Here is a 22,583-nt window from a genome sequence, read left to right as displayed (position 1 = left end):
GTATTAAGGTAAAAAACATTTAGTTTGCTTCTTGAATAAAGCGATAGACTTGCTTTCTATTTTGAACTTATCCACCGTTTAAGCTAAACGGGCTTGATACAACCGGCCCCAGACCAGTTGCTAGGCATGCATTGGGGTACAAGCACTAGCTCTGAGATGATAAGGTGCTACCTGGATTGTCAGAGCTTCAGCTGAGGTTTCTAGTAAACTCTAAACTACCAAATCAACCAAAATTGGGTACTGATTTTCGTATATAATTTCTTTCGTTAGTTATTGTTTCGAACATGAATATATAAATATGCACCCACTCCCCCCAATTAAGCTTCCAAACGAAGAAAATCGTGACGTTCCAACTATGGTCCACAAAGCTTTGCTAATATAAACCGAGCCTCACCCGCTGAGGACACCAAGGACGAGATTTAACATGAAGAATGATCCAATAACCACAAGGGAGTAATACAAGAACCAGAAGAAATAAGCATTGTCATCGAGCGCATCAAATGTCTAAAAAGAGAGGCCGATATCAGTCATATCTCGAATAGACTTGCATAAAAAGTCCGCGTTATGAAGTTGTCTGTGCACAAAGCATGTTTCTGATTGGCCAATGAGACCAAGCTGACCAATCAGGAATATGCTTTGTTCGAAAACTTTTCGTCACAAGCAGGCTTTTTATAAAAATCTATATGTATATACCGGGTAGCGCAGAAAGGTTCAGAGGCTTGATTTATCATAGGGAAAAAACGATAAATACCCCGTTTCTCGCATAAACATTGCTGAATCCCGATATATAACACGACATTTTTCGTTTAGTATTAGCTGTGATATTGGCAAAAAAAAATTACGTGGACTTGGACGTGGAAAATCAGCCAACACTGGTGTAAAAGAATGAATTCTTTAACCAGCTGCTTTGTTTTCCAATATTTTTAGGCTCTTCGGATGATAAAACAGAAAATATATGAGGGAAACCATTCATTTCATATACAAGGGAAAATGTGTCACAAAATGGCCACATTTTTAAAAACAATTTGATAGGCTCATTCGTCAAATTTCGTTTTGAATTATACTTAGCTATACTTTAGTCAATATTGCACGTATTTTTACCTACACTTACACAGTACAGCTAGCAAACGTCTGAACATTAATATTTAATTCAATTGTGTTCTTGTCAACACGATGCATGATAAATACTGTTTACACATGCATTAGATTAATTTATTCATTTCTAAAGGAGCCAAAGAAATTCAAGTTAGCCTATTTTTTATAGCAAATAACATTTATCTGACAGCTAGCCTATAGCTAGTATATAGTTGCTTTGAGTAAAACTGGAGAAAAAACCCAATCCTTTTTTGAGACACCCTTTTAATTTAACACATTCAAATACACTCGTGCATTTGTCCTGAATTTTATACCCTGAATTCAGGCTTTTATCCTAAGTAGATTTCGAAGTGGCCTTTTAGCTGTTTCGTGTTTCGTACCATGCATATACAGGTGTCGGAAAATAAAAATTGTACAATATTGCAAAAAAAATTTCCGCGAACATTCACGTAATAACAATATGTTTTACAGATTTCTATACTCATGAGCCCGGTTACTCGAGACTTAACGAATCATAAAACGACTTTGAGGTATTGAAATGAGTTAAAAACATGATCCAGGTAGACGTTAGTCATCCTAACAATAGTATGTGATTTTTTTGCTTTCAAAAAGTCTTATCCAATATTTCAAAATAATTTCACGTTTCGTCTAATCTCGGGTAGCCGGTCTCTCATGTAAACAGCCCCTTACTGTGCGCGGTAGAAGGCTTGTTACTCGCGCTACCTGTGGTAGCCGAGTCTAGGTTTCGCGATTGTTATTTTTCTTTCGTGTCGCAGGCTTAGTCTTCCGTGCGGACAGTCATGAACATTCCTGACTAGCAAGTTGTACCGTTCATGCTACATATGACCAATTATGTCTTTTGTAGTAATCAGAAGTTAATCAACTTACCCAATACATAATATCCGTCCATCCTTCATTGGTAATGACTTGAAACACTGTCAGCATTCCAAGAAAGACATTATCGAAATTTGTAATCCCGTCATTTGGACCTTCCCAGTCCGGTTTACACACAGAACCTGATGGGCAGGCTAAACCACCTTTATCTGGAGCAGCACATATCTGAGGCTCATCTGGTACTGCAGCTGGAAGACATAATTGAAAGACAGTAAACGGATGTACTATTATACAGGGTGTATAAAAAAAAAGTAGACAATTTTGAAATGTTTAGAAAACTATAAATTTATCAAAATATCTCATAGATTTGTGCTAGTATGGGTACTCTGGCATCTTCAGGTCATTCTAACACTAAAAACAAACAGAAAAATTAACCTCGAAAAATGGAAGAGCGGTTTGTGGAAGCATCATTTTGAATGGCTTGTGCAAACATGAATGAAAGGTTTAAAATCCAATTTGAATTCAAGGGCTGAACGTTTGGGTATTTGTTTACAAAGAGTCGAAATTTCAGAAATTTTGATAAAAATTAAGTCAGCCGCGCAACTGCGTAAACGTGGGCTTTTTTCCGTTTAACTCGCAGCTTGAGTAACTTTTTTCATGCACGAATGATTTCATGCATGAGTGATTGCTCGGGTGATTAAGCTAACAATGGTGTTGTAAAAAATTAATTTCATTTAGAAGTTTGCATAAGTAATCATTTGTTACACCAAAACATTAAAGCATACAAAAGCAGAATTTACAAAAGTTATCTTCAGTCCTCAACATGTCCGCCGTTCCTTTCCACGCAAATTCTTAAATGAAATCACGCGAATGAAATCACGCAAATGAAATCATTCGTGCATGAAAAAAGTTACTCAAGCTGCGAGTTAAACGGAAAAAACCCCACGTTTACGCAGTTGCGCGGCTGACTTAATTTTCATCAAAATTTCTGAAATTTCGTTTCTTTGTAAACAAATACCCAAACGTTCAGCCCTTGAATTCAAATTAGATTTTAAACCTCTCATTCATGTTTGCACAAGCCATTCAAAATGATGCTTCCACAAACCGCTCTTCCATTTTTCGAGGTTAATTTTTCTGTTTGTTTTTAGTGTTAGAATGACCTGAAGATGCCAGAGTACCCATACTAGCACAAATCTATGAGATATTTTGATAAATTTATAGTTTTCTAAACATTTCAAAATTGTCTATTTTTTTTTTATACACCCTGTAGTACAGTATTGTAGAATGGCATGCCGAGTTATGATTGTTATTATGAGACACGTAATGCCATAGTATATTATGGTAAACAGCTGCCATGGTATTTTATGGTATGGTGTGGTAGTTTCAAGTGGTAGTTTATGGTATGGTATGGTATTTTATGGTATAGTATTTTATGGTATGGTATGGTATGGTATGCTGTAGTATGATGTGGTATGTATAAACGGTGTATTATAGCACGCCCATGATGAGATGTATATAGTATTAACTATAGTATGGTATGCTATGGTGATGCAAGGTATATTATTGTATTGTATGGTCTCTGATATATACTGCAGTGAACTATCGTATAGCGTCAGTGGTAGGAGGACAGTAGGGTCTAGGGCCGCTGCGGGTTAAAAAACCCGAAGATATCATCTTAACAGCATACCTCGGGATCTTCAAACTCTTTTTGCTTATTTCGTTGGTAGCAGCTTGCATGCGCGTAGAAGACTGTGCTGAGGAGAGTCCAGAGTGGCATGATATAGTACTGTATGCAGTGATGAGTAAAAAAAAGTTAAAATCCTTCACAAACCTGTGCCGTTATTCTCAATACAGACATAATGAAACGCTCCGTTGAGAAACTGCAAACCGATAATGGCGTACAAGACCACAACAAATCCAACAAGTAGACAAATCTGCAGCAATGGACTTATGGCACACATAATTGATTTCATGACGACTTGAAGACCTTAAATATAAAAAGAAAAGTAAAAATAATTATACTTGAGTGTAAACATCTCATCTTCGTGGGTTTCACTAAGTATGCCAATCAGCTAGTGATTTGCGTGGGGATCAGCCTCGAATGTTTAATCATTTTTCGTTGTTTACGCCGCACGGGAATCACCAAACGACACGAAATTACTACATATGTTTGCTACAACAAACAACTGTCTTGATTGAAGTCCATTTCACTAGAACCTATGACGTCACAGAAACCCAAGAATATTGGCAGTGTATCGGTTTTTCTGATGATGATATTACCCTTGTTTTTGCTTAATTTTTGAGGTAGATACCCGAGATTACTCGAAGGAAATTTTATCACTGCACAAAATTTATGAAAATATAACGTTGTCTTAGAACACTTAAATTGTGTGTATTTTAATGTATTTAACTAATTCAACGCGGTAAAATTGCTCAATAATACACATGTACTATTACCATTACTTTAACCAGAGACTGTATTAAAAGGTTCTTTGGAAAAGTTTTCAACTGACTTGAACACTGCATGCATGTAAAGGGGAATTATTCCGGCAATAGTTTTACGAGTTTCATCTGTTGTTTTTTTATTGTTTCATGAAAAAAAGAGTATACTTCTAGTGTTTTCTTAACATGAAATGTACACTGCGTGTATATAGGCCATGCAAAAGGCACTATACAGCCAGTTGAACTACCACGATACACAATTTGCGTGTATATAGGCCATGCAAAAGGCACTATACAGCCAGTTGAACTACCACGATACACAATTCTGTGGATGCAGCTGTAGCTTCTTATAGATTACTTACTTGGAATACCCGAGACCAGTTTGAGAGGTCTCAAAACTCTCGCAGCTCTGAGAGCTTTTAAACTCCCGGCGTTGATCCCTAACTGGAGTTCTGGCAAACTTAAGAACCTGTGAGAGATGAAAGAAGAAAAGCAATGTCGATTGTATGAACCAAAATTGGAAAGTATTTGCAGTGATTCGAAATTGAAGGACTGAATGACCAGGGTGGATTATAGGTTTTTTAAAAAAACACTTAACCGGTAACATGCATTGTTAAATCCTAGTCAACTCTAAAATACCCGATGCTGATGGCTAATTTTGTCTCTAACTGTAACAAGTAATTAGGTAAATACACTTTTATATAACCGATCACAGAAGTCGGTTGTTGTAAACTCTTAACTGTCTACAAGTTTCGCAGTTAAATCGCAGTCGGCTCCGAATTAAATCCTTGCTTGTGTTTGGTTAACTTTCAACTTGACTATATAGTAAGTTAATCAGTTCATCCTCCTCCCCAGGGCATTCGCTTTGTTAGTACATTATCCCACTTAGCCATGATTAAAGGAAGAATGAACTTGGAGGTATTGAAAAGAGTATAACAGGATCTTGGCCGGAGTGGTGTAGTCATTCCAGAAACAGGGAAATTTAGAATGCATGAGAACGTGAACGTCAAAGACGACGTGAAAATGGCAAAAATACATGGCGTGATGCGTCTATAGTATGTACATGCCACGCCATTTATTCGCTATTTGCACGTCGTCTTTGAAGTTCATGTCGACTCATGGCTTCATAACGACTTTTTTTAATACCTCAAAATCATCTCACACTTCATTGAATCTTTACGTCAATAACTTTACTTAGATATAACGAAAGTTATTTTATTTGAGTGAGGCCTTTATAAAAACATATTTCGCGCCACACGGTCTAAAAAGTAGCTGTCCAATTTCCAGCTTAAGCACTTCATCCAGCCCCCCCTCCCTCTTTTGTCTATCTCCAAGATACTGTAACGTGATTATTTATGCATATTGGCTTAATTATGATTAGATCTGTGTCAAATGTAATTAATAAATTTCGATTACATAATTACTCAAGTTTCAAATTTGTCGCAGGAAATATTAATCGAAACTGCATGTATGCCCAAAAACGCTTCAATTAGTATATAAAATCAAACATTTAATGCTATTGTTAATTTTACAAACATATATCGTTGTCGACCCCAACTTTAACACGGATGGAAAACTCTCCTTAATTGCCAACAAACCGCTAAACCTCACAAAGCAACAACAACAGTAGGCAGGCTACTTTAAAAGCTTTCAATAACAGGTTTGACATATTTGTGGACAGAGACTATGCGTCCGGTAACTTATTCCCTCTTAATTTTTTTACAAAAGATATTCTTTAATAGCGGTCATGATCCTAAGCCGGAACTACAATGCGAGCAACGAATTGAAAATTGAAATACGTGTATTACAGCCCGAACCGAAAAACGTTCCAATTTGCTTTGTTTATACGATTAAAAACACTCTTTGAAATTATAATGCTCATTAATAGTGAAACCTCCTTGCAATCGGTCTAAAATGAGTTCTAAGCCAATGAGTTCTAATGCCAATAACTAACTTAACTCAGGCACTTGGTTATAGAAAACTGAAGCGAAAATGTATTCGCATATCTTTTAAGCCTAACCAGGGGGAGGTGTAAATAATTCAATTTTATGCACTCAAAGAGCCTAATTTCTCGTTACTATACTCCGGTACGGTACACCTATAATCTGCCTGTGTCCTGCGCCATAGAGTTGCCTGCGTCATATATGCATGACGTTATCATGTTGAAAAGAAGCCACATTTAAAAACTATGCTGGTGGACAGTCTTCGACTGACAACTTGAAATACTTTTAATGCAAGTAGTTAGTCAAACATGGATCGATGAAACGAATGTTACTGAATTTCATATTTCGCAGTCTACGTTACGCCGACACTTACATATATTGGAAAATTTCAGCCGAAAACACAGCTGAATTAAAAAATTTTTCTTAATGTTTAAACAGGCATGAAAAACGTTGTTAAAAGTATTTCATTAACGTATAATTATGTAATCTATTCCACATGCAAGTAAAACCACATGGGAAACATACAATTGCTAAACTAGGAAAAGCTTTGTAAGTTTTAACAAAAAGTTTGCCTGTTAGTGAACTACATCCCGATATAGCGGCTACGCAACAAAATAGAAGGTGCTATAAAGGTGTTGAAGTAAATGAATTTCAAATTCCTGCCAGCGGTAAACAGGTAGAGCTGCCTGCTAAATGAGTGTGCACAGCTTTTGTAAAAAAGAGAGTGGCCACATGCATTGCCGAAATTACATACAGTAAACTATCATCTTCCTACAAAAAGGCGAAATGACGAAAACGCTCGCGATAGTTAATCTCGTCATTGTAACCAAATATCCCTTTTAGTATATATAATAGCCTATTTATATGTCTTGCGAAAAAAGGTATGCACCTTTTCATCAATTGCCATGCACGATATGTACACAATTTATCAGTACAAGTGATACAACTGATGGAAATGGTATATAATATAAAACGAAAACATTAATTTGAGCCTCGCTATCCGTAGATCATTAATTTGGCAAATACCAAATTTGGCATTTGTCTACATGCGCTTGTGACAAACCTCACTTAATATATATAATGGCGTTTTACATGCAAGTCGACACAGCATGATATCTTTCAAAAATTAAAGCCTAATTCAAAATACATACTAAATACAACAAAATTGTTTAGATATGATAAGGCAACTATAGTAATCTAAACGTAAGTCTGTAATTTTCCTAAACCCGTCATAACAATAGCATTGAAATGAAGTATTGTAATATATACAGAACGTAGTATTTTCTCCCGGCGATGTAATGGTATATTATAAACACTTTTCTTAACTCCTGCTGGTTTTTTGTTCAAAAGCATTATTTAGAAAATTTTAAAAACCTTTTATTTCGTTTAAACTGAAATCATGCATTCAAGCATTAATTTAAAGACTTTCGTTTGTATGGCCATGGGTATATAAGTAAAATTGTTCACACGAAATTCCCAATTTATAATCCCGCGACCACACTCTGTAAATAAGTGCTATATCACGTATTCAGAAGTTGTTTTAGGACACATTACATGTTTGAGTGACAAGTATATACACGAGTGTATATTTACAGCCAAATCAATAAATAATTGGGTAACAAAACTGACATACTCCTGAAACAATAAAACGTTCGTGTTAAAATTTCTCCAGAGGACGAAATGCGATAACTCTTTTTATACCGTATCTGAACGCGGCATGAGTTTGTGCAAAAATTCAAGTCCGTAGTATATACAGCGTTTATAGAACGCGTTTAAATTATTAATCGTGTTATATATTCCTTCTCGCGTTTTTTCAAAGACGGATTTTAAGGAATAAGGCCCGAACTAATAGTTTAAAACCTGGTTTCTTAAAACCATGAGCCAGTAGACAATCTAGCATTTGTCGTTTTTTATTCAGTTCATGCGTGGAATTTCTTTTCAGGGAATATTTGATGGCTTCTATATATAGGGCGAGTATAACAAAATATGCATGCATGATGTTCGTGGGCACAAATATCAGTGCTCTTCGCCTGATTCACGGGCATGTTATCTCGAGCGTAAATGAGCTACAGGATAATATAGCCAAACATATGTTTATGCCTCAGAACATCGAGTCTATATTGCAACATTTTTCGAATCGTATAAAGAAAGAAAATGGAAATTTATTTCTGATTGATTATTATCAGCAGGCGGAATGTTTCGCTCAAGCCCGCAAAATATGCTGCCTTGCCTGATAAAATGTTGTAATGCCCAATAAAATTATTATAATAGTCATTATACTTAATGTCGGCGGCCACAACAATTTATTTTGAAGAAAAGTTGACACGAATTCCCAACATTCAGAGGGAAATTGCTGTATTTTTGTTACGGTTTTGGCTGTAATTAACCGAAACTGTAGATCATAATGTTGCTAAGCAATCGATCAGTCTGCTACATATTTCTGATTGTATTTTTAAGCAATGTTATTTAAAATTCACAAGCCTTATAACCACGCATAACATCGATGTATAATCAATAAATCGTATTCACTCTATGAACTCAACGTATTTCGCTCCTAATTTGACTAAACACATCTGCATGCAGTATATAAGCGTCAAAAACAGGCGTGATATCCCAATATTGGAGCTTAGATATATTAGGGGTTTTAAAGATCCTATAATGCCGGATATTTAGCTGCTGGCATTCAATTGACCTAGGACTATGTCGACTTATTTCAGCCCCGTCTTGCGCGAGATTTCAAAGCAAATACACTAGGCCAGATAGGTTATACAAAAGGGAATTAACTACATATGTAGACATTACATAGGCCAATCAATAATGCTTGTATTGCTTAGCTCCTTCGTTGTGCATAATTCATTGAATTTGGATTGAAATTTTGAGGCATCATGGCTTACCCTGTGACAACTACAACAAAATCCAGCATGTTCCAGCCGCTTCGCAAGTACGAACCAGGATGAAGAAGAAAACCAAAAGCTATCACTTTGAGGATGCATTCAATGCCAAATATAACTAACAAATAGATCTCGGCGCTTTCCTATCGGCGAAGAAAGACAAGGTTTTAAATGGGAAATGTATATATATGTGCACCGGGCTCAGTGCAGTGAAGTGTTACGACATAATAATACACTACAACAGTGTCAAAATTCAGCATACAAAATACGTACAATTCTTTCATTTGTTATAGATTTATCTTCATTCGGAAGAGGAGTGTTCATTGCGAGTAAAATGCAGTTGGCAAAAATGGTTAAAAGTATAAAATAGTCGAATGGCTATGAAATGAGTTAAGGAATATCAATAAAGTTAAAGGGGTTATTTAAACAAGCTATGTATATACGGGACAGAAATTAAAATAAGAACTAAATATACGGAAAATATTGGTCCAAGAGTTCGAGTGTTGTATGTGCTTGAAAGAATATCTTAGTAAGAGTTTTTACCTGAATACTTAACGCATTCAAAACTAGCGTCTTGGTGAATATTATATAAAGTTTCAGTTATTTAAAGCACGCTCAACTCACTGTATATAACAGAAGTAAAAGTACAAAAGACGTATTTTAATGGAAATAGTTTATATCTACAATCATTCATTGCGTTATCGTTAAAACCTTGTCAAAAAGCCTTGACAAATCGTAATAGCTGAATGCTGTAGAAGTACGCTGGGCCAAGCGTCTGCATGTCACAAGCAAACCTGCCTAAAGCGTTGGTTTAAAGGATACTTTCGAATCCACGATCGCCTTGCATCGTACTCGAAACGGATTCGTTTCGGAGAACAGCCATAGCGAGGTGTAGGCTTTTCTAGGCGGGATAACTTCAGTTTGTGAGTCAGAACCAAAGGGTCGCTCTTGAAACCGTGTCTCCCCTAATGTCTGCGTTCGAACATCATCGTCCATATTGCCCGATAAATACTGCCGATTTCTTTCATCCATATTTGGAGTTTAGTTTCCTGTTCGACGGTCGGACACGGCAACCGTTAGCCGAGATGACTACGAATGTCTTGACGGTATTTTCAACTAAAATACGGTTTTAAAACCGCTCCATTTTGTTCATTCATTTTAACATTCGTTCGAAATTTCTTTGTAAATAATTCGAGCTTGTCATGAATGCTAATTATTTGGCAATACAGACCAATAGCGTTACATACAAACCACACATCACGTGTCCTATTATGCTCAACAGAACGGGTGGCATACGAAGGTTGTTGTAAATATAAACTTAAATGAACGGGAATAAATCCACCTGCAACGGCAAGGCAAAACCTTGCTATTTCTTTTGGGTATGCAGCAGTCATAGGGGCCTAAAAAAGGGCAAAATCGATTATTCGAGTGCGTATTGTCTTATTAAAACTAGCCAGGACCTCCTGTTACCCGGGGTAACGAATATACTGCGAAATAAATACAGCTAAATACAAAACAAAAGACTTTTTGAGGAAATTTAAATAAACATGCATGCAGTGAGTCTTTCGAATGGACTTAAAGGAAAATCTATTTTTAATTTCTGAATGAACGAACTTTCGCGAAGTTAGAACCTTAGTAATTCTTACATTTTTCATTAGGTCTTACAATTTGGAGCTAAGTTTGGTCATGGAAATAAGTGAGCCAAATTTGTTGGGTAATTATCGAACCGAAAGTTACAAATCCGTACTTCCGGAAGAAATTAAATTTGAAAAAATATGCTTTTTAGAGTAAGAGATTAGACTTTCCACTTCCGAGACGTATGAAGTCTCTTTACTTAAATGTGCTTTTCAATGACCTTTAGACAACAGTCACAAGTGTTGATTTATGAAAACGTGATCGTTTGTACTAGCGTGGTCAATTGCCTGTGAATCGGGTTATCGTGCTAGCTTGACAGTTTCTTTGCTGCATTAAAGTTTTAAAGTGGGTCAAAGCTTTCTTCACATGCATGGATTGTACGAATACCGAACCGTACGACGATTTCGTGCTCTTATTTTCGGTGAGACAGGAAACGAACTCAAGCGAATCGAAAGCTCGTGGAACTTGAAGGAAAATCATCAGCAAGGTTATCGTTTAATTAAATTGTCATTCCTCTTATCATTATGTTCAAAAGGCAAGACAGGTAACAAACAAACGGACAAAAAAGAATGTCAGAATGATAGTAATCTTTGGAGACGCAAAGAATGTTGATTGTGTGTACATATTTGGATGACATGGCTTCCAACGGCGAATAACAACTTAGCCACAAGTCCTGAAATCGCATCAATCTTATAAAGCTTGAATAAAAGAGCGATACAGTCATACAGAACCATACTCTCTCTGATATCAAACGAGTTTAATTAAATGCTACTAATATAGTAACCATCTATAAAATGTTAACATGATTCAACCAGAAACGATTTTAGTACCCCTACACCATCACCTTACGTCATGTACGCCCAGAGGACCTATTTTTCAAGGTTTCTCGAAAATGATGTTCTGTCAAAGTGGTATTTTACAATAAGCTGACGTGCTTTTGCTCAACCAGCGTAACCACAAAATGTATTACATAAATGCTTCATAAATACGTCCAAACATTCACACTTCGGCAGGCCACATTGTCAGTAACGTTGCAAAGAATGTCCTTTGCGGTCCTGTACACGTGTTTACGCCAAACAATTCATTCACACAAGACCGAAGACATTAGGAACTGCCGCGGACCATCGTACGACTTGAGTTGTTTTACTCGTTCCGCGCGGGTAACAGAGAATACATATAAAGGAAATATGGTCGTGCCATGCCATTTCTATTTCGTCATTTTCACCTCGTTTTGCCGTTCCCGTCCTTAAGCTAAGCTATCTGTGTTTATATCGAACGAACGTTGAATTTTTTTAAGTCATTACAGAAGCTTCCGAATTCAATGCATTCATAGTTTATTTAGCAGACTATCAGGTGGTCTGGTTTTTCCAGCGGTCAATGGGTAAACGTCGAATCGGGAGTTTAGTGACTTATAGCTGAGCGGATGCAGAAAAGTCTCCTTAATTAATCTTCAATCTATTATTAGTTCTTGGGCCAGTGAAATGGGATACAAAATTATATATATTGAACAACTGAGCAGATTCAGCAGAAATATTTTGATAAAAATAGAAAGATGTAGGTTCAGTCATAAGTCATTCACAAGATATGTTGTATTTCATAACTTCATATTGTGAAGTTCGTTTATATGAAATACCTAACAGATTTGCAAGTTTTGCATTTTTTTTCCAAATCGGCTTTAAAAATTCTATGAAACCTCTGATACAGTATTATTTATATAAAAGCAAATGCATAGTCTTTTTGGACTTGGTAATTAAAGTACAACAAAAATCTTTTTTATCTTCGCATTAAAACACGCCGTTATCTTATAGTCTGAGAAACCAAATGAAAATTAATATCAAACATATCTCTTAATTACATATCTCGTTATGTCTAGGGAATTTTTTCACCGTTAAATTTGCATGTCGTAATTTATATCGCAGTTGGAAGCATTGAAAGTCACTTGGCACCGTACCGTGCGATATAAAGACTTTTCGCACGATACCGGCAATTTTGATAGATGACGTTGCAAAACTGTTCTTGAAAGGTCGGGTTATATTCGTGGGGTGATTGCGCCGCTTATAATCACCTCTGAATTAATGTTGTATTTAACAGCAGGTCATCAAAATAATGCATTCATGGCGCGTAATGCATGTCAATGTGCTTCATATAAAACTGCAAAGCACGTAGCTATTATGCAAGGATATTACTCGCAATTCAATATCAAAGCATGCATTCCAAACCTTATGACCCATCTCCTTGCCACAGGTCAGGGACGCCGGAACAATGCGAAGGGAAAGGGGTGCAGATTTTGCTGAAAGGGCATTCCTGTAGAGGCGTATAATAAAGAATGTTTGCAAAACATCGTCCCTTGAACTTCGTATCGTCGTGTTTTCTCTTTCCAAAATAATTTCTGTGTCTGATTTTTTCACTAGACGATTGTGTTTTTCGTGATGCTCGTTTGTGGCACTTCTACTTTGGATCTGCCCCTGCTGCTCCCCTCCTAGCTGTTCCAGCATCCCTGCCACAGCCCGTAGATATATGATCAAGAAATTTTTAATTGTTGATCACAATTGAGGGGGACCATATTATGATTAATATGGACATTAATATGTTCTGTTATGCTGAGCTGATTTCTATTGAAAGTGAAATTGTTTTAAAAAAAGGCCTGGCATAGCAGAATAATATAAATATGGTCCCCCTCATTACTTTTAATTGACACCAATGTCAATCACCCCTATAATATACCAGTGATTTTTGACGAAGTGCTGGTACCTTGCTTGAGTATTTTCACCTATGTGAGTCTGTGAGTGATAGTGAACCATGTTGGCATAATGTAGGCATAATGTACATCGCATGACTGAGGTATGGTTACCTAAAAGAGGGCATGACATTTTGTGTAGAGAGATTTGTTTAACTCTATAAAGCAAGATATTAAATTGGGACAAATACATCAGATCAAATGATCAAATTGAAGCATGGGAGAATGCATAGCATGCATAGTACATAGTCAAATCAAATATTCTATTTGCAAGGAACTATTGATTCAACATTGGTTCATAGATTGCTCAAAACTCAAATTAAATTCACAGCTAGATTTGTAAACAAACCACTTGATTGGCTACCAGAGGCAATGTAGAAAACCTCCAACACGGTGCATGTATTTAAAGCGAAGCCATATTTTTATCATTACATGTTAATATGAATATAAATCAATCAATCACTTTGACCCAAATCAAGCCATGTTCCCATGTTTCTTAGTTTTCGCATGAGTTGTGCACGTGAAGGCGTAATTCACATATATTCCATACGAATTTGTTTATCATTTTTGTTGAACACAAAACAAATAAACAAGTGATGTGCAGTGATGTAAAAGAAACAATATTAATGTGCACTGATGTAAAAGAAACAATGTGCACTGATGTAAAAGAAATACCTCGACAAGTACAAGTGGAGGTAATTCGCCAAATTCGGTGAATTTGAATAGACCTATAGGGTTATTTGTTTAAAAACAATGAGACCAATTTATTTCTCTTAAACCTACTAAAATATTTTATTACAACCACATTTACCTCAACGAATTTGGTGCTGAACACAACCATGTTTATCTCCATGACCAACAGGCAACACTCCAACAGATTGTTGCCCTCTGACCTCTATGAGGCTAAAGGCTAAACAAGTGCACCCCCCGGAGAAGAACTCGAGTTTCATGGCCAAATAGCTGAGGATGATAAAAAAGCTATGTAACTTTCTTTTGAAGATGTAATGCTGATAGCCTGATACTGACAAGTTTCTTTATTTGACTGCTAATGTATTTTGCATGTAAAAGTTTTATATTACTGCTATTACTGCACGATACTGGATCACATAGCATTATACAACTGAATCATTTTTGGATTGAACATAAAAATAGATTATTTTAGCAATCAGAAAAAAGGGACTTGATAAGAATCTGGCACATTTAAAATGTGCGAAGATGGGGGGACTACAACAAGGACCGGTCTGACAGTTTTTACCGTATAAAGGAAAGCACCCAAGTTCAATTAGTGAACACACAGTGCCAGTGCCCAGTGGTGCAACGGTTATAAAATAAGTTATTATTTCGTCACTCTGATATTAAACTATAACACATACTTTTAAAATATTTCAAGCCATTTAGATATCTCATAATGTTTTCAACGTATTACTAACTACCTATTCTGTCCCAACGACACCAACAACACCTTTTTCCCGCAATGTTTGATGATAAGTAAGTAACGGTAATGGTATGTAACACCATTGAACAGTCAGAACAGACCAATGTATACATATAACTATAATTTATATCTTATTGATGCTAGCTTCTTAATGAAGTCAAGTCTAAGGATATCGTGTTTAAAATATTCTTCGAAAGCCGCTGAACATCACGAGCCGCTCGACGAGCCTCGTCAAGAGAGACACGACCACCGTAAGATGCATCCTGCAAAGAAAGATTTGAACGAAGGTTGAAAAAATGAAAAGCCCAAGCCAGAGAATACACAATTTGCATTTAAATGACGCAAATCCATCCCACGCAAAAATTTCCCACGAAAAAGACTACAATTACTAACATTAGTAAAATTGCAAACCGAATACTGTCACACTGTTCCAATTAAATGTTGCGATATGCTTTTTTTTATACTTTTGCATCACAAAATTTGAACAAGATAAGGTACTTGGCAGTTGGAAATTGGAATCCAAACAGTTACAGACTTACCAGACGTGATTGATAACGTGTTCGATGAAGTCTGCGTTTCCGATGAGAAGTTCTAAAAATAGAACGGTAAACCCGTTATTAAACAAGCAGAGACATCACGTCTAAAAAGCACTTAGACACTTAGTGCATCTCTCTAGGGTATTCTCTTCCTAAAACACTTAGGGTATTCTCTTCCTAAAACACTTAGAGCATCTCTCTAGGGTATTCTCTTCCTATCAGAGGAATAAAAATGATAATTTCTATGTTCGACCGAGACTCTACATCTGGTTTTCTGGAAACTCAACATCAGTGTTACACAACTGGAATCCTTAAATTACATGCATCATTCTAAACTATATCAGTGGGGGAACAGTTAAGAATAGATTGTTACTCAATAAATTTAAAGTCAAATCCGAACCTCTTCACATAGTTATCATCATCAGAGTCAGTCTCATAGTCTTGCTTGAGTTCTGGACCTTGGTGGTACGTGTGGATATGATGGACAAGGGGAGATTGCTGTGGTGTTGTACCAGGATATGTTGAAGATAGATAGTGTCTAGAAAAATGTTCAATATTTATCTCAAAACTAACGAACAACACAAAAGAGGCTAGAACTTTTCTTGCAAAATTTGTTACTAATCACCTGTGTTGAACCTTTGCCCTTGGAAACTGTTCGTAAGGTCGATGGAGGTCAGAAACAAACGGCGTTGATGTCCGTGGTTGATGGTAAGAAGTGCTTACAGTTCGGTGCCGATGGCGATGCTCGTCAGCGTCGTCACAAAGATGACAAAAATGTCGTGAATTTTTGTGAGAAGCTTCAGAATTATCGCGAGCGTCGTTTTCAATTCTGCGGCGGAGTTCGTCCACCTTCCGAACCAAATTACTGAACCGTTTTGCCATGGCTTCGTCGTGGGGCGAATCACGGTCACTGCGGGACTCTAGTTGCTCAGCTTCGCTACCCTGGATTACAGTTAGTTCATTTAACTTTTCAGTAATTTTCCGAAGTTCGTTTCGGAAATCGTCGTAGAATTCCGAATCCTGATCAGGTAACCGACGATTCACGGATGGCTGTCTTGATCTATTAATATTATTCTTTAACTGCTCTATTTCATGTCTTAAAGCGTCAAGTTTTCTATCGTGTCTGCGCTCATAGGCTCTCCGTAACTGTTCGTCGTGATCTCGTAGCTCGTCGTATGTATCCATTGTGACACGTGGATGTTGCAATTTGCTCACATGATCGTGAAGAGAATCAAGTTCGCTACGTAAAGATTGTAGTTTCCTTCAAAAGTAAAAAAAAACAATTGACAGTTAATTATCTGGCTGTTCCAAAGGAGAACGTGAATTGCGGTGGTTAGGTTCTAGCTCTCACTAGTACCAGGTGATGTGATTTACACAACTGTGGTATAAAAACAGTTTAAAACTGATCGATAGTGCTATCCAGTGGCGTGGCTAGAACGATAATTGGGGGTGTTTATTCATACATTCAGTTCAGCACGACGGATTTCTTTTGTACGTCCAATACAGGGTGTATAAAAAAACCGCAACCTTATAATAATAATCTTTTGTTATTGAATAGAAGGGAACATATGTGAATATTAAGTGTTGCAGTCTTTTTAATACACCCTTTAGTTTACCATATAAATCCGTCGGGCAGAACTGAATATATGAATAAGCACCCCCCAAGTTACTCGCTCAAGCTGCGCCCCTGGTGCTATCCAGTAAATAACGTTGGTTTTCTTCACGTTAACTTTAAATATATAGCACACACCTTTCGTTTTTATGTTCGTTCGTTTTGTCACGCGATCCAACGTTGCCAAATCCACTGTTACTAATGTCCGCAGTCGCCTCAGGTGGAACATCACTCGGACCACTGTACTTTCGACTTATATTTTGTCTGTCCACCGATGTTTCAATTAATGCTGATGTCCCATCAATACTTGAACCCCGACGTGAGTGGGGCCTGTGTTCTACTGGAGCTCTTTCACTTCCACGTGTTCTGCCATTTGAAATTTCTGGATCATGGGTATCGTGGACTGGTAACAAGTTGCCATTGCTAGGCAACCTAGTATGTGATGTTTTGTACCCAAAACGACCTTCGGGTGTTCTGAAGCTGTTTTCTGGGGATGACAGGGGGCTCGGACTAGAGTTAATAAATTTTGAATGTTCGTCCAGTTGACGTCTTGTTAAAGCCTTAATCGGAGATCTCCGTCCATCTTCGCAAGTTGTCGACATTTGTTCGGGAGACGATGAAACCTCGTTTTCATCAATTTCCGACACTAAATCAAGCTGTAAACTTGAGTCCCATTGATTGGAGATACCTAATTTTTGCACGCCGTCGGAATGGTCCGTAGTCAGTCGTGAGCTACGACTAGCCTCCGAACCCACGAAACCGCTGTCGACGTCATCATTTGTATTTCGTCGTTTATATTTCGGTACCTGCGTAGATCCACGAGATGGGCGAAAAAGAGGCGTAGACATGCGACTGCTGTCTCCAAAACTTGACATACTGTTACACTTTCGAGGTTTCACATCAGGCGAGCTAAAACGTTGTAAATCAGGGGTTTTGTTCCGGGCTGCTTCGTATTCCTGCAATTCTCTTGCCGATTGCTCGTGCCTTTTTTTCTGACGGACAGATTTCTGATCACAATGTTCTCCAGAGTGGAGATGTTCATTTTTCTCACCGACTGGGATCTTTGAGTCAGACCTGCAACGTACAGTTTCTTGGCTAGAAAACGGTGAATTTTCATTTGTAGGGCCCAGGTTTTCACAGACTTTGCTATCGTGCCCTAAGTTGCTATAGTCCGCTGATCTGTCTGGCTCAGAGCTGTGCCGTAAAACGTCTTCATTCCAAGACGGAGAATGTTGTCGTGTGGAATTGAAATGATCCATTGAGGTATTCAGATCTGGTCTGTGTTGTCTTAGCTGTCCGGAATGTTGCTCTTTTAAGGAATTGCCCGAGTTGAAATGGTCTGCTTTAGCCTGGTCACTATTTCGAGGGCTCTGTTTAGAATGATCAAAATCATTTCGGTGATAATCCTGCAGAGCGTCTGAGAAACTGTGACGTAAAACGCCAATGTCTGAGTCAGGGACATTGCGAGTGGGGGGCCAGGTCATACCAAATGCTTGTTCACTGCTGTTATCAGATCTATGAACAAAAAACAAACATTAACTCCCGCTGATCTGCTTCCAGGACCATGCAAAGAAGAAACCATCAACTACACACCCTCGTTCACTTCCAGAGAGATCGTCTACTGGTGGATACTCCAAATTCACGGGACTTGCAGCCAAATACCGTGCGTCCAGCATGTCCTGCGCGAGGTCCTGCGCGAAGTCCTGCGTATGTTCTGAATTTTTCCCATTGGGTGAAACACTTTTTCTTAAAGAGTTTTCTTTTCTAGAACTGCGAGAGATTACCGGCAAGTATTATTGACAAGTATTACGAATGTATTTTAGTAGAACTACAATGTCAAAGTCACCAGGGTTACAGGGTGATTCTCTGGTCATACAAGTGGCATTGCTTTTTCTTCATGCAGGCTTCATATTTTGCATGTAGCAAAATAGAATAGCATTGTCACGTGTGTGACCAGAGAATCACCCTAGAGTAGATATAAATTTTCTTCCTGTGAGTTCAATTTACGTATTTTCGATAAAGATATGGTTTGGAAACTCGGCAAACCTCAAAGAATCATCATTTTATAACAGATGGCAAATGGCGCGCGCTGATTGGCAGCCGATCACTGTACGGACTTGGGCTGTACAAAAAGATCTCGGTCTGATATTCCTTTGTACAGACCTCGCGCTTTGTTAATAAAAAGTTGATAACAAGTTAAGACTTGACATCGTGGTGGTTTAACCGCGAGCACAAATCTTATCTTAAAAGTATGAATGTGTTATTTGAAGATCCGTTTGGATGATATCTTAATTAAGGCCGTGCTGCAGCCTCGTTCCCAGGTGCTTTGAATAAAATAAATACAGAATACAACTCTACTAATGCGAAATGTAAATTTGTGAAACGTTTTCGAAATATATGCGCAAGTCTGCAAGAAAACATCCGGGAGTGTATAAACACAAACGTTTTGCAGTTGCCAAATTCACATCTCTCAAAGTACATTTGCACTCAAGCTGCAAAAAAGATTTCATGATACATGTCGTTGCTGTCTGCAACAAATTTCTTTCAGTACAAACCTATTAAGAACCTCATCACTGCTTCTAATACTGGCATCTTTTAAATCTTTCATCTCTCTGACAAGGCCCTCCAAATGTGTCCCCAGCGTTGACTTGGCATGATTCGGAGGTGTTTCGCTAAATTTCAAGAAGTTGATGTTAGCAATTAATAATCGGCATCAACACGGCATCTTTTTTTATCCCCTGATCCTGACGTGTTCAAAAAAATGCGGCCCGGTTATTATGGAAAATAAACCTTTTTAAGCGGCACGTTAATTAATCATTGAATTTGGGTCGGGAGGAAAAATGGCGGCGCAGAGTAGACAGATATGTTTAAAGATATAGCAACAACATTTGTTATACTGATTCATTTATGTAATTCTATAAATAACAATGAACTCTTCCGCATTTTCAAAGCGGATCTGATAATAGTTATGAAAAAAAGCAACAAAGAGCACTCAAAAAGAGTGATGAGGTCATTCACGCCAACCTGACGCATTACCAACTGAGAAGTGCTGCTAAAAGTTGATTTGCGTTATTTTGTGCGAATTACCACATGAGTTTCTTAGGATAATGCACTCAAAAGTGATTAAATTTTTTAATGATCCCGGCTGGGGATCTTGGGCGGGTGGCAGATCACACGAGCTCACAGCCTGAATAAAAAACATGTCGTGTAAAATGAAGGAAAGGTGGAGAAAAGTTTTTCGCCACTTTAACCCTGAACGAGAATTATCTTTACCGTGAGAGCCTGTAACGACGAGTCTTCAGGAAAAACGTACTCTGTAAATGATCGCTTCGTACATTTATTATTTTGTAAAACCCGTTAAAGAAAATTAAATGTAGCCCAAAAATGGCAAGCTATTTATATAGCCTATATTCGTCATCGTGAGCAAGCCTATTGAAAAAAATCCCGGCATAAACAATAATAAGATCATTAACGGTAGAATGCGTAGCCGACGTGGGGAAGTGAAGATAGATAAGATATAAAAATACTTTGCTGAAAATTAACAAGGGTTAATTAATTTACGAACATTAAATATTTTGATGACATCAGTGGGGAAATGAAAAAATGTTTAGTAAATAAATCAGTGAAGAAAAAACACACCTGGAAAACCCCCCGTTATTCTTCCGTGATATACTGAGATTACTGAGATTGGTGTAAAATCCCAATTATCAGAACATCTATAGGTACACTTCACTTATATATCATATATACATATGTGTTCCTCGATGCACTTCCGTGTACTTCAATGTACATCTGTAACATTTGCATACTTCTATCAAAACAATATACACAGAATCATGTTCTTCCCTGTTCAATGTATATTTGTGTAGGTATGTTTATGTGCATTGATGAATGCAAACTTACAATTTCTTCACAGCATGTTTCTTTGTCTTCAATCTAGCCATAATGTCACCTTGAATTTCTTCAATACGCAGTCCAATTCTGTACAGCTGTTAGCATAAGTAAATTGTTGAATGCATTTGAATAATTTGCTAATAAATTAATAACAAACCACGCAGCAGATGTTATTGTGAAAACCCTTATGTTTGTACCTCTTTTTCTAACTCCGTTTTCGTGAAACCGTTTTCATCGCTGAAATATAAATTTAAAAATTTTGATATCGAATTGTTGCAAAAGCAATTGGTTGTATTTTATATTAATGAAAATTCGGTAATAAACTACCAATTCATGAGTCAAATGTCTAATATTATAAACAAGGTATAATTAAAACTGCGCTCACATGTTAACCTTTTACTAATAGGATGCATTTTGAGGTAGTTATTTCTAAAAACAATAATTAAGTACATTATACCTTTGCCCAGAACGATGAATAGTATTTCGTGACTGCAATTTTAACTCGCGTGTCAGTATGCCATGTTCCTTATAAAGTTGAGTACAAATACCAAGAAGTTCGTTTAGATTATCTTCATTATTTAACGCGCTTTCGGATAAAATACATTCAACAGTGGCTACGTTTTGCTTCAAAGCATGTATTCTAGCTTCAAGGGAGAGATATTGTCCATTATTTCGTTCTGGAGATGGCGTTCTGATATTCTCAAGTCGACTGCCTGAAGTATTCGTACTACAAATGCCATTCATGGTCGAGTATTCACTTGTAGTTGCATTTAGTGGCCTTGGTAGATTGATACTCTTTGAAAATCTCACTTCATCGTAGCTTAAACGACTATTTAGTCTACTTTCTATAGGTTCAGTATATAAATGAACGGTAGCCCCTGTCCGTAGCTCGTCTATAGTATTCTCTGCGGCAGCGTATTGCTTTAAAAGCTTGTTGTATTCGTTCTGTAGTTGTTCATATAAAACCCGAGTTGACGTTTCTTCTTGTGTACCATCTTTTGCATTTACTTCGCTCATTTCACGGCGATAATTTCAGGCATACAATAACAATTCAAACCGTCCCATTTCTAAACATTCAAAGTTATTTGTTCGCTACACATGAGTGCTTTTGGTTGCTAATGGACGCGACTTCCACATCATGTCAACAAACTTGACTTATGACTCTCTGATCGATTTGTCACCCGTAAACAATCGTTTTCTTCTCCTTCCTGTAAATATCTATTTATAACATCCGAATAAGTAAAAATTCAAACAGCTAAGCCTGATAGACAACACAAGTTTTTATACATAGGCAAAATTCCGATACACCAGCCAAAAAGCCATATATGTCTATTACAACTGAAAGGAATTTTAATGAACTTCTCGTCAAGACAATTTTCGTTAATTATTAAACACAAACCTAATCACGTGTGCGATAAATATCTAGTTATTAACCAAATAAAGATTACGTTTGATTGATAAGGCTGGCCCATGAAAAAAACTAGATACGTTTACAGATTTTATTTAGTAGCAGATTTTTCAAAACTTTT

General features: G+C 37.2%; 2 protein-coding genes across 3 annotated transcripts in view; both read right to left on the bottom strand.

The window, feature by feature from the left end:
* LOC114531013 (voltage-dependent R-type calcium channel subunit alpha-1E-like) overlaps positions 1-14,457 on the bottom strand; it is a 30,252-nt gene extending 15,795 nt beyond the window's left edge. The window contains exons 1-9 of one of the 2 annotated variants that reach the window (XM_028552642.1): positions 14,389-14,457; positions 13,592-13,691; positions 10,028-10,605; positions 9,479-9,583; positions 9,209-9,348; positions 4,734-4,840; positions 3,761-3,916; positions 1,984-2,177; positions 395-504 (exon numbers count right to left, since the gene is read on the bottom strand). In XM_028552642.1, coding sequence (XP_028408443.1) covers positions 395-504; positions 1,984-2,177; positions 3,761-3,916; positions 4,734-4,840; positions 9,209-9,348; positions 9,479-9,583; positions 10,028-10,237 — 1,022 coding nt within the window. In that variant the 5' untranslated portion in view covers positions 10,238-10,605; positions 13,592-13,691; positions 14,389-14,457. Of the gene's footprint in view, positions 1-394; positions 505-1,983; positions 2,178-3,760; positions 3,917-4,733; positions 4,841-9,208; positions 9,349-9,478; positions 9,584-10,027; positions 11,163-13,591; positions 13,692-14,388 lie in introns of those variants that run through there. The other variant, XM_028552643.1, reaches the window with a different exon arrangement.
* A 182-nt stretch (positions 14,458-14,639) lies between these two features.
* On the bottom strand, positions 14,640-22,371 carry LOC114530931. The gene is made up of 10 exons (XM_028552552.1): positions 21,512-22,371; positions 21,252-21,291; positions 21,064-21,149; positions 19,716-19,832; positions 18,754-18,930; positions 17,299-18,675; positions 16,174-16,809; positions 15,949-16,086; positions 15,552-15,603; positions 14,640-15,275 (listed from the first exon to the last, which is right to left on the bottom strand). The coding sequence occupies exons 1-10, from the start codon at positions 22,069-22,071 to the stop codon at positions 15,153-15,155; spliced, it is 3,306 nt and encodes a 1,101-aa protein (XP_028408353.1). The 5' UTR covers positions 22,072-22,371; the 3' UTR covers positions 14,640-15,152.
* Positions 22,372-22,583: the final 212 nt, after the last annotated feature.

This window comes from Dendronephthya gigantea, unplaced genomic scaffold (genome assembly GCF_004324835.1).
Source record: "Dendronephthya gigantea isolate DGI-Jeju-01 unplaced genomic scaffold, DenGig_1.0 000067F, whole genome shotgun sequence".
Lineage (NCBI taxonomy): Eukaryota > Metazoa > Cnidaria > Anthozoa > Malacalcyonacea > Nephtheidae > Dendronephthya > Dendronephthya gigantea.
Note: the sequence above shows the minus strand (reverse complement) of the source record. Positions and strands in the feature narration are given on the sequence as shown.

What these genes read in the sequence shown, in the direction of transcription:
- LOC114530931 (XM_028552552.1), bottom strand. Translation starts at nt 22,071, where the DNA reads ATGAGCGAAGTAAATGCAAAAGATGGTACACAAGAAGAAACGTCAACT. An exon ending in AGTGATGAGGTTCTTAATAG is followed by an intron (nt 18,931 to 19,715) that starts GTTTGTACTGAA and finishes AATCTCTCGCAG; the next exon opens with TTCTAGAAAAGAAAACTCTT. An exon ending in CACGTTATCAATCACGTCTG is followed by an intron (nt 15,276 to 15,551) that starts GTAAGTCTGTAA and finishes CTTTCTTTGCAG; the next exon opens with GATGCATCTTACGGTGGTCG.